At 36.6% G+C, this 12,667-nt stretch overlaps 1 protein-coding gene and 1 long non-coding RNA gene across 6 annotated transcripts in view; one reads left to right on the plus strand and one right to left on the minus strand.

The window, feature by feature from the left end:
• Positions 1–741: 741 nt before the first annotated feature.
• Positions 742–9,563, minus strand: LOC148655642 (uncharacterized). The gene is made up of 3 exons (XR_015941076.1): positions 9,365–9,563; positions 2,770–2,846; positions 742–966 (listed from the first exon to the last, which is right to left on the minus strand). It is a non-coding gene; the product is annotated as an uncharacterized LOC148655642 (long non-coding RNA).
• An 819-nt stretch (positions 9,564–10,382) lies between these two features.
• Positions 10,383–12,667, plus strand: part of nsmaf (neutral sphingomyelinase (N-SMase) activation associated factor) — a 43,140-nt gene continuing 40,855 nt past the window's right edge. For 2 of the 5 annotated variants that reach the window (XM_088642383.1, XM_088642385.1), the window contains exon 1: positions 10,383–10,521. In XM_088642383.1, coding sequence (XP_088498509.1) covers positions 10,484–10,521 — 38 coding nt within the window. In that variant the 5' untranslated portion in view covers positions 10,383–10,483. Of the gene's footprint in view, positions 10,522–11,981; positions 12,391–12,667 lie in introns of those variants that run through there. The other 3 variants (XM_088642384.1, XM_088642381.1, XM_088642382.1) reach the window with 3 other exon arrangements.

The raw sequence follows: 12,667 nt of genomic DNA on the forward strand, positions 1-12,667 counted from the left end.
AAGTATACTACTGGGTAGTGATGTGCAAATACAATAGTTTTAAAATCCATAAAATCTCAAACATAAAATTACCAGAAATGTGTGGCTTTCAGATAGTTGTTTTCTTCCTTTCCTTCATTTAAATTCGTACAGACCTTTGACCAATTATGACAGTTGTAAGATGTAACAGGGATGCTGATTTTAATATAATCAATTTTGTCTTATTGTTAAATTACAGTACATGATAAAGAAAGATGCACAATTGCTACAAGGAATCCATAATTTCTCTGTACTGAGCATGTTGCTTATGAAACATTAAGTTTTACTGCCATCTGGTGTTTCATGCAAGTATTCAAAAATGGTGTTTTTGCAATAGGATAAACATGTGTGAGTGATGTACAGTAACTGAACAGAAGTTGGTCGTCTAAACAAAGTACAGCATGTTGGAGTGAAATCAGCCTCATTATCCTCTGAAAAACCTAAACGCAGAACACTGAGTGTAGAAGCAGTAAGTTATTGTTGTGATAGACACTGTAAAAATTATCACTGTTCCCAAAGAATTGTTTTTAATAGCAGCTTGAAATACATCCATCCATTTTCTACCCACTTCTTTCAATTCAGAGCTGCAGTTCCCAGCAAGCAACTGGAGCAAAGCTGGGTACATCCTAGATGGAACGTCAGTCCATTGAATTAAATATGTTGAAATACATTTTTGTTTGTATTTCATTTATTATTATGAAACATGAGAAGAACATCATACCGCAACACATCATACCGCACCACAATGTTTTCAAATGATGGGGACCATTTGACCCACCTAGCATGTGTGGTTTGTAGTACGAAAAAAAGATCATGCTTTGGGTTGTAATAATTTACTGCTACAGTATTGCCTTAGTGATGTTGCTGTATCTGTCTTGGATACGCAGCACTCCTGTGGTTCTCTGCTTCTATCCAAAAGCAGTGCCCCTGTTTCATGATGTCACAGATCTGCACAAAAATGGAGGGAAAAAATGGACACTTTGAGATCTGTGTGTACAGTTCCACCTGAAAATTTCAGAATGGTGGATACATATATTTGCTCATTTATTTTTGTTAGTTGCTGAATGAGATGTGCCATCAAAATTCTATTGAACAGAACAGATTCACACGGTGTACAGTAATCACCGCTATGATATTTAAAATATGGGTAATGATTACATTTTGCTAAACTGACATCTAGATACAAATAAGAAGTTCACGTACGTACAGTAGCTGCATCAGCATGCAAGGGATATAGGCTGCAAGAGAATAGATGAAGGTTTATTCCATGCTGAAAGCATGAAATAAACCTTTACCTGTTCCTTCTAGATACAATGATTGCTACTTTAATTTTAAAGAGAGTTATTGCTGAAAAACACTTACAAGGAACAGTATGTAATGGCTGTGCCTCTTATTTCAATAATTTATGGTGTGTATCGTCTGCTTGAAGTACATTTAAATCACTTCTGGCTTGCCCAGGCAACAGTTGAGTTATGTTTGACACAACTGATCTAGAAGCTGTACCAGTTTTTGTTAACACTGGTAATTCCAAAGTTCTTCCAGTGCTGCACCTATTTGTTTATTTCTTATAGTTCTCATCCTAGAGAGATCAATTTATGGACCCTTGTGTGCCTGGATGGGTGGTTTTCTGGAGCAGACTTCAGCATTACAAAGCTGTTATTGATGCTTTGGACAAAATTCTCATTATTAAAAACCACTGAAGCATTCATGTTCCCCAAGAACAAAACTTTCCAGCCTTATAGATAATATCAGCTTGTACAGTAGTTTTCATTTTGAGGAATGGTCATCTACTGATGCTAAGTCATCATAAGAAAATTTAAAATCTATTCAAAATGTATTTCCAGGGAGTAAAAGAATTTAAGAGATTAATGATATGGTTTAGTGAGAAAAATGTCATTAAGACAAGTTGTCTCTACTTTTTATTAGCCGTCAGAAGTACAATGTAAATTGATACTATTTAATTTATCTTCTATGTACCAGTGAAAGATGAAGCAATCATGAATTCTTCACTGCAATACAGGGATCTCCAAAAACTTGAAGAATTGGAAAAATGCTGGCTTTTAAAACGCAGATCCTTGTGGTGTTCCCTTACATCTTGAATATTGCAACATATAATTTCCCTTTATATTGATTATCCTTTACTGTAAAATGTTAAATGCTTTAAAAAGCAAATAACATATAATTTCCTATATATATATTATACATTAAAAGGCACAATGACTTTGTTGATTTAAAAAGTATATATCAAGTGCATAAATATAGAAGTTGCCATTCCAAACTGACCAGTCTAAATGATATACATATTCTACAAGTTAATGGCATGGAAAGTTAGCTGTAATGATGCAAAAGTAAAGAGAAACAGACCATGGAATGTATTGATTTACCTCCCAGTTAGTTACAAAAGGTATGTTTTGCAGTTTAAATACTTTGCATTCTTTTAGTTTTTTTAGGTGCTGCAAATTTCTTGGATCAATAGAATTGTGGAAAAAGAGTAGTGCAGTGCACTGATAATTTAAATTGATTTAACAATTAACATATAGTCTTAACTGACAGGAAAAGATCTATGAAAAGAAAATAAGCATAGAAAATTATAACTATGGAAAAGTGGCACATGGCTCCACAACACATAGAATGAGTCTACAGATATGGACACATTAGCAAATGTACTGTATGTAGTCTATAGGCCTATACTGTACCTTAGTATTATAAAAATGCTTTGCCACCCTGAATTATTCAAGAAATTTAACTAACTGTATAGCCAAACTTTTATGTAACTTTCATTAAAGAAACCACCTTGTGGTTCATGTTGCTTGTTCCCTCAATATTCCCTGTAAGCAAAATAGTGCAATTCAAAACAACACAAACTGGAAGTGCATTTGCATTCTGCTAATCTTCATATAACAGCAACATGGAAACTTTAAAAAAGCGTGAAATTAAAATATTTGTTAAAGAGAAAATTGCTGAGAGCAAATGATAATGGATAGCGAAGAACTGAACATCTCCCAGAAACTGCCGTATAATTTCCTTGGCTTTTTGTCCTCCAATTATTATTTCATTGTGGAAAATGCTCGCTTTCTCAAATGCTTGTGTTGACTGTCAGTAATAGACACAGCATTGTTTTCAACAAGGGTTTTGTAATTGAGTCAATATGTCATATTTCAGTGAGGGGTGCAAAGTCCTTCATAGTCTGTTGAAGATTTATCACCAAGGAGACAGGGTGGGGACAATGTGAACAACTCAAACAATAATCAACGAATTACTCAGGTCACACTCCCTTAAAATATACCTCAGAAATTATTTCATTCCTACCCTCATTACAATGCTTTTTTCTGTGCTTATACTGCTGGATTCAGAAAATGACATAATTCTGTTATATACAGTGGGTATAGTCACCACCCCCTTTCAAAATGTGCACCTTTTGTTGCCCTAAAGCCCCAAAAAAGACAAATAAAATCAGGCTTTTTCCCGTTTTATTTACAAATTGTACCTTGCAACACCCAAGTGAAAAAAAGAATGCAAAACTTCTGAAAAAAAAAGTAGAATAACTGGGTTGGATAAGAGAACACCCCCCTGAGTTAATACTTGGTGGAAGCACTTTTTGCTTGAATTACAGCCTTGAGTCTGTTTGGATACATACAGTACCAACTTTGCACACCTAGAGGGAGGAATATTTGCCCATTCCTCCTTACAGAATTGGTCAAGCTCAGTCAAACTGCGTGGTGACAGTTGATGGACTGCCCTCTTCAAGTCATTCCAAGATTTTCGATGGGATTTAGGATGGGACTCTGACTAGGCCACTCAAGGACATTCACCGTCCTGTCCTTCGGCCACTATACAGTTGCTTTGGCGGTGTGCTTTGGGTCATTATCATGTTGAAAGGTGAACCATCTTCCCATTTTCAACTTCCTGGCCGAGGGCTGCAGGTTTTCTTCAAGAATTTGCCTGTATTTTGCACCTTCCATCTTCCCTTCTATCCTGACAAGTGCCACAGCCCCAGCTGAAGAGAAACACCCTTACAACAGGATGCTGCCACCGCCATGCTTTACTGTAGGAATGGTGTTCTTTGGATGGTAGGATGTGTTGGGTTTCCGCCAGATGTACCATTTTGCCTTCCAGCCAAAAAGTTTGATTTTGGACTCATCTGACCACAGCACCTTTAAGATGCTTTTTAGCAAAACATAAACAAAATTGATGTGGCTTTTAAGGATTGGCGTTTTTCTTCCCACCCTCCCATACAGACCAGATTTTTGGAGCGCTTGTGATATTTTGTCACATGCACACAATGACCAGTTTTTGCCATAGAACAAGCATCAGGCCTTTAATTGCCATCGGCCTCTTGATAGCTTCTCTTTTCAGTCTCCTTCTTGCTCGGTCATCCAGTTTGTAGGGACAGCTTGATCAAGGCAAGGTCTGGGTGGTGCCATACGCCTTCCACTTCTTAATGATGGTCTTGACTGTGCTCCATGGGATACGGAAAGCCTTTGAAATCTTTTTATACCCATCTCCTGACTTGTGCCTTTCAACAACTATCTTGAAGTTCTTTTGAAAGCACCTTTCCGCCCATAGTGGATTCTTTGCTTTGAAATGCACTTCCAAGCAGTGGAATCCTTTAGAAACAGCTGCTTTTATTCGGAACTAATCAAAATCACCACAATTGATCACAGGTGGGAGCCAATTAGTGATGTGTAAGGTGATTGGTTATACCTGAGAAAGTTTACAAATGCAATTGTAAGGGGGGTGTTCACTTATCCAAATAAGGTATTTTACTGTTGTAATATTAATTAATTTTCAGAATGTTTTAGAATTTTATGTTCACTTGGCTAATGTGGGTTACTGTGTGTAAATACAAATGGAACAAGCCTAATTTAATTTGTTTTTATTTTCAGAGTACAACAAAAGGTACTGTACACATTTTGAAAGGGGTGGTGATTTCTATACCCAGTATATGTAATTTCATAGTTCACTAATGGCACATATCACAGCACATTCCTTCTAATTTCAAAACATAAAGTTCACAAAACGCCATATTGCAGGTGTCAACCTACAGTAGTAGACTTTTTCAAAATAAAAAAAATAAATCCTAAAACAGAGGACATACAAGTGGAAACTGCATATTGTTAAGTACAAGCCGATACCCTGGCTTCTTTCAAGAAATGGTTGGATCATTTAGCAAGTAACTACTACTATAAATGGGTTAGATGGACTGAACGTCCTCTTCTTATTTGTTTCCTTTCTTATGCTAATGTAAAATGTGTGCAACAGTAACTGGATTGAATAACAAATATGTAGTACACAAACTGTACTGTAGGAAGTGTCTTTTTAAATCATTTTGTGAGTGAATAGAGAAAACTAGCATACAGATAGTACAGATTCAAGGAAATAAATGTGTCTGGAGACACATTTTAGGTAACTAGAGAACAAGATAATAGATTATATTAAGAGGTCTCTATGATTACCACTACTCCCCCTAATTTAGAGTATATCAGTTATCTAAATTCTACAACATTTAGTAAATTGGTCAAGTTCACAGATGATACCATAATAGGAGGATTAGCCAACACTATAGAAGTGGCAAAGGAAAGCCAAAAAGATTCGATTGATCTTGATCCTATTACAAAATAGATAAGATAACATAAGATCACTTTATTAGCCATATACAATTTCTTGCATTAGGAATTCATCTCCGTGAGACACAGACAGGGAGAGAAGCTTGGGGTCAGAGCACAGGGTCAGTGATTGTACAGCACCCCTGGAGCAGTTAGGGTTAAGGGCCTGGCTCAGGTGCCCAACAGAGTAGGATTCCTCTGCCAGCTGTAGGATTTGAACCGGCAACCTTCCAGCCACATGCGCAGATCCTTAGCCACAGTGCTACTGCTCCACTGCTACTGCTGCTCCAGATGCAGCACAGAAATTAGTTACAAGATGCATTCCCAGGCTTAAAAGAATGACCTACTCTGAGAATTTAGTCTTTTTAGTCTTGAACAGAGAAGATTCAATGAGATCTGATTTAAGTGTTCAAAACCTCAAACTATTGACTATGTCAGCCTAATGGACTTCTTCAGATTCAATCTTGAAGCATACTGTAAATCAGAACCTATGACAAAGTGCATATAAACCAGAGAACTGAAGGCACATTTTAACTTTTTATTCCTCCCTTTGCAGAGAAACAAAGTTGTGGGTTGTGGGCGTCTGTCGTCATTTAATTTTGTAATGGTTCTTAAAGAATCACACTGTTCATCAACAGAAATCTGTTCCTACTGGTATGTACAACCATAATATCTCACGGCATTCAGTTAATTTAAAATACACAGTATGGTTCTGAGAGAGAAAATCATTTGTATCTCATCATTTCCAAACTTCAGACGCCAAGTATGGTCTCTAAGGGTAGCCTGGAAGTTATAAACACATCTCTGATAAATCATGATATATTGAAGAATACTTTTAGAAAAAGCACAAAAGTGTCATGATTGTAATCCCTCTTCTTAAGGGTGCTCCGTCTCTTTCCCATATCCCGCGGCAAGCAGAGGAATCCTACTCTGTTGGGCACCTAAGCAAGGCCCTTAACCCCAACTGCTCCGGGGGCGCTGTACAATGGCTGACCCTGCGCTGTGACCCCAAGCTTCTCTCCCTGTCTGTGTGTCTGTGTCTCATGAAGAACAAGCTGGAGTATGCGAAAAGACAAATTCCTAATGCAAGAAATTGTATATGGCTAATAAAGCGATCTTATTTTATCTTATTGTAGTTGATAATGTGCACCTGTCTCCAATCCAGCCCCTCCATAAAAGCCAGACGCTCACTCCATTCCGGGCTCTGCATTGGAAGACGGACGCCCGGAGGCCCGCCTACCACCTAGTCGCCCCACGCCCACGGCTTGAGGGCATAGGGCTCCTATCGCTGTCCTGACCCAGCTGAGTCTGGGGCTCAGAGCGCCTGGTCCCGTTATCCCCATTTTTATTCTCTCTCCCAGCACCGGATCCTGTTCCGGTTTTTAACTTTGTCTTGTTGTCGTCTCATCTGGATTTCCCGGTTTTTGGACTATTGGACTTCGCCCCGCTTTTCCTACCTGTACTTCCTCGGACTTGTTCTCCTGGACCACGCCCCCCCGAGCACGAGTGCACCATCCTCATGCCTCCCTGTTAGTCAACCTGCCCAGTTCCTTGCCGTCTCCTCCCCGTGTTTGATGCACTCCCTTCCAGCTTCTATCATCTGCATAGGGTCCTGAAAAACACTTCGTAACAAAAAGTCCCACAATGGGCCTACTGCAAATGGGACAATGACAATTTTTCATTTTGAATGCGACACAATCCTTGCCATTAAAGCAAAAAAGATTTTACTGAAAGAAAACATTCATACAAAGTTTCTAAGACTTAATTTTGCCGTCTTTTATATTCATACCTGATGGCAAAAGCGTGATCTTTACTTTTTCTCAAATGTAAACTGCTGCTGCCACCTGGTGTGAATTTGTTAAGAACAGCTGATTCATAATTATACAACACTTTAGTCGAAGGCAGAAGGCTGTTAAACACTGTTGTTGATGAGTTTTTCTTGTTAATAGAGGTATGTGTGTTTGAAACGAGAGCCCTGCATGCAACTTTAATTAAACCCTTTTTTGCTAAATAAAGCTGAATGAAAAATAGAGAAAGAAAGGTAGTACAGTATAGAATGTGATTGGCTTAGATTAAGAAAAAGGAACTAGTGAAAATGAAGCATTAAAATATGAGCAATGATACTCCATAAGCAAATTTCTAAATAGGAAATGCTAACAGATGGAAATCGTGGACATATTTAGGTTTTGAAATGTGACGTTTTCAAATTATAGCACTTAATATAGTCTGCTATATAATCTCCCTTTACATTGATTACCTATTACCTTACATTGATTATATATGTTTTTTGCTGTTTTCAGTATACTACTCAAATCAGGTTTATCATGACATGTAAATATAATCATGACTTTTAAATTAATTAAACAGAATTACAGACAATGTAAGCCTCTTCAATCTTAATTAACTGAGAGTTCACCAAATGGAGGCCCATAGACTTTACGGTTTAATGCCCTTTTTTCCAATTTAACTTGGTGAAAAGAGAGATTTTCTGTAATTACAGCTATGTGAAATAATCACCAGTGCTTTCTATAAGAACAAGTTCTAACAAAAATTTGCACTCAGACCGGAGCACATCTGATTGTCACATAAACGGAGAGTTCAATCTATTATAATCCATAATTTATAGTTTCAGAAATACAGGTATAAGTGTAAGCCTGCAACAAACTGAAAATGTTAACTACACATATTGCACAAACTGAGTGACAGTCAGGCATACAGGTGCATAACAGTCAGGAAAAAGTGTCAAAGAAAGCTTTAAAACTCATTTTTAAATTTTCCAATCTTACAGAAGCTTGTTCATGTTTTTTACTTGCGAATACAATATACTGTATGTTTGGCTTAAGAGAGAGTATTGTGACATCAAAGCATTTCTTTCCTTCTGCTCTTTGTATGGCTAGAACTCTCATGAGCACAAGTCTGTGAGTATTTTATTGTATTATTATACTTTCTTGTTTCATTCATGGTAAAGCACAGAAAATCTACTCTACTTTCTAAGGTCAGACTGTAGTTATCAATCAATTTTGTTTGATCTTGTTACAAATTAAATTGCATTTGTTTAAAACAACACAAAACAAAACATATAAGTTGATTATTTTTCTGCCAGTGATCGATACACCAAATAAAGAACGTTATTATTTTTTATTTATTCAAATTGGTGACAAGCTGTCTTATGCAAACCAAAATACAGCTTTCACGTTTTGCATAATTCATGAATTTCATGAATTACACCTCGATGTGGAAAGAGAAATAAAGTGGAACCTTCTGCAAATTTTATATTTTCAGTATTTTATTTTATATTCTGCAATTCTTTTATATAATGTATCATCTTGTTTAACTTTATTATGATTTAAGGTTTTCTCATAGACGTACAGTATGTGAACACTGAAGTATTCAGTTAGCTGAAATACAGAGTCTTGATTAAATGTTTACTATTACTGTATCTAAATTGCAACACAATTTTTTAAAGGATTATTTTACTATGTTCTATTAATCAATATGCCCAGTAAATAAAATGTTTAACATGTGTCTGTCCCAAATGCACAAAAATGAAATGCACAAATCATAAGATTTAGCAGATTTATAATAAAGATTTTTGTCCAAACCTTTATTACCCGGATCACAACAAATCATGAAATCAACAAATTACTTCCTAAAGTGGTTACAGCTTTTGCTCCACGGGCTTCATTGGATTTATGCTTTATTACAGATAGACAACGTACATCAATGAAAGTTTAGTTTACCTGTCCATTTTCTAACCACTTCATCCAATCCAGAGTTGCAGGGGGACTGGAACCTATCCCAGCAAGCAACAGGCACAAGGCATGATACATCCTGGACAGTATTCCAGTCCATCGCAGGACACACTCAAACACAAACACAGGCACTTCTCCCAGAAACCTATCAGCATGTTTTTGGACTGTGGGAAACAACAGGAGTACCTGGAGGACACCCATGCACACATGGAGAGAATGCACACTCCACACAGATAGCACAGGCAGCAGATAACCACTGCGCCACTGGGCTGCCGTAAGTTTAGTTAGTTTGTAATTTTGTGCCACTAGAAGGTAAGGGTTCTTTGCTCTTTCCATTTCTCTTCAACATTTCCTGCATTCTGTCACATTATAAAATAAAAATATATACCTAATATATTCAACTTGATATTCAAGAACCTAAGACAGATTACAAATGTGGCCCACCTGCCTTTTTGATAGTTAGAAGCTAATTGTGTTCACTGGTTTGTGTTTCACTGTTCATTTTGAAGAAGTTCACTGGGTTGACTATGTCCATTTATTTGAGGATTTTGAAAATTTGAATGATGTCCCCTCATAGTCCTGCATGACATCTTAAGGCACTCCTTAGTTCTTGAATTGTACAGTAGGTTCCCTTGTAAGATTTCTTATGGAACCCTTTGGAGCCTTTGCATTAATTCATAAGGATTTATTTTATTTACATGAGATTCTAAATTTTCATGCAGATACCTTCATTTTCTGTAACTTTACGCCTGGAGCAGGAAATTACCAATAATGTTAGCCTACAGTATGTCTACTTTAAGGTGAACATTGATATGTAACCTACAAGAGGAAGTACTAAAAAGCACTTCCAAACACAACAAAACAATAATGAGAACCTCAAAACCTCAAAGTACTTAGAAACCATGTGAATCAGTGATTTGTATGAAAGCTTCTGTAAAATAGTGACACGGATATAGGTCCGATATTTCCTGCTCTGTGTACGTTGTCTTTTTAATTGGTATTGCAGACGTATTGCCCACCCTAAGCTGCTACTGGGTTTCGCTGTCAGTTTCCTTGTTTACCCTGCACATCCTGTGTTTGACTCACAAATGCCACGGGGTGTATGCAATGGCTTTTATACAGAAGAAAGAACGATCCAAAGAAAGGTTTGTGATTTTATCATGAAAGTGAGCTGGAAAACATTTAACCCGCTGCACCTGACAGAATATATGAAGTGGCTGAATAAATAACATTGTAGAAATACATCGTTCTCCTCGCATGTTTTGATGGAGACAGACCGGCAGCGTCTTAACAGAGCTTCCTGTTCAGAGCGCTTTTACTTCAGACGTATATTAACCGAGCCTCCTGGATTTGTGAGCTTGGACTAGGCCACTGATACTATTTCGCGTTTGCTCTATGTGTGTCTTATTTTCAGAAAATGTTCGGCTTTTTTACACTACACATTGATTTCATTCCGGCAAGCTTCCAAGAAACGCGTTGTTGAGTCCGGTCACAGATGGTTACAGTACTTAAACAATAGTTTATCGGTGTTGAGGTCACTGAGCAAGTATAGCATGACTGAGATGAGATGAGGTATCAGTCCAGCTTTTGATTTAATTATAATTTTGCACAGACTCTAAAATGTTTAGTTTGATCTCAGATTATTTTAAATTGCGTATAGGTTTTTAATGGTTGATTCGGTGTTTTTATTTAGAAATCAGAGGGTAGTTAAAAAGTTTTCTTACAGTTATAACTGTATAATTCTGTTTTCTTTCCCATTTTTATGAAATTGTTATTTTTTCTCGTCTGTATACTTACAAGAAATCGATTTCCAGCTTCTCAAATAATTGGTATGCTGTTTTGTGTAGTTTTGTGTACGTATACGATGATTGTTTTTGCACCATGTCATCTCGAATGATGGGAACACGTTTTTCATGTTTTTAATTTGACTTTTGTTTTCAAATTTTGTGACAGATGTTACAGCACCTGCAATTTCCTTGGTGTAGTCTTAAACGCTTTTCAGCTTTGCTTTCCTTTCTTATTCAAACACTATAGTCAAATATGTAATTCCTAAATTCATGTACTGTAACATGACACTGAATCTAAAATGTGTCTGATGCATCTTAAGATTCTGTGTTTGCACCGCAAAGTTAAGTTTACACTTAAAAGTCTACAGAAATCTAGACATTAAAGTGTGCTACGCTGTAGAAAGGACAGTTGTAAACAATGACATTATGATGGCAGATATTGAATTTTATTTAATCAGTATTTGTGTGTATCTTACTTGTCTTAAAAACAGTGACTCATTTTTAAGAGTTTTAAAGGTTAATAAGTTTTGTTTAACATTTCGAAATAATGCTGTAGTCCTGGAATAAATTACAACCTAATAGTAGCCTAAGTACTCTTGATTTCAATATTTTGTAGTTGTACTGTACATAAGGTAAGGATTTCTAGTTTGGTGTATATTGAATGTATGTGAATTTGTTAGGCATTCATTACAAATACAGATTTGTTTTCTTTTATTGTTCCACAAGAATTAACCTTAAATCCTTAAGTATTTTTTGCAGCTGATCCGTGATGTAATGTGATCTCAGTTACTAAGCTCTCTGCGTGTTTAACTGAAAATGTTGATGACTTCTATGACCCTTCAAACTTTTGATCTGCTGTTTTCCCAGCATATCACTCAGATATCTTTCCTCTGCCTTAGGAATTTTGCTCATTTTAGTCCTGTTGTGTCGATGCCTGATGCGGAAGTCCACGATTTTGTTTCACCCAGATCCGGCTGCTACAATGGCATACTTGCCACACTGTGGGAAAAAAAATCTTTACAAATACTTCTTTATTTTAACTTTCCCCCTTATGTTAGGAGGGGATCATTACCTCTTATGTTTCTGGCGCCTTAATAAATTGCATCCTTAGCTGCACTCTCTGATTCTGGTCTCTTGTTTTTCCCATTTACAGGACTATACACTGCAGGTGATAATGCCTTTGCCTGCTGTGCACCTACTGTACCTAGACTTTGGCATACTTTCTCTGTGAGATCAGTAATTAAAATAAGTTTCTGTTTTTAAATCATGCCTTTAATCGCTCTTAATTAATTAATTAAATTGGCATTTGTGTAGATTATATGATTTCAGAATATTGGTGCCATTTGCTTGAGTCTTTCTATTAAACTGTTTTCTCTTTTTAGTATACTGTGATCATTTATAATGAAAAGTGCTTTGTAAAATAATGTTCATTACTGTATTGATGTATAAATTGGGATGGAATAGGCTTAAATCGATGTATTGTATATACTGATGGAAAAAAGAA

This window comes from Lepisosteus platostomus, chromosome 8, assembly GCF_059453375.1.
Source record: "Lepisosteus platostomus isolate fLepPlt1 chromosome 8, fLepPlt1.hap1, whole genome shotgun sequence".
NCBI lineage: Eukaryota > Metazoa > Chordata > Actinopteri > Semionotiformes > Lepisosteidae > Lepisosteus > Lepisosteus platostomus.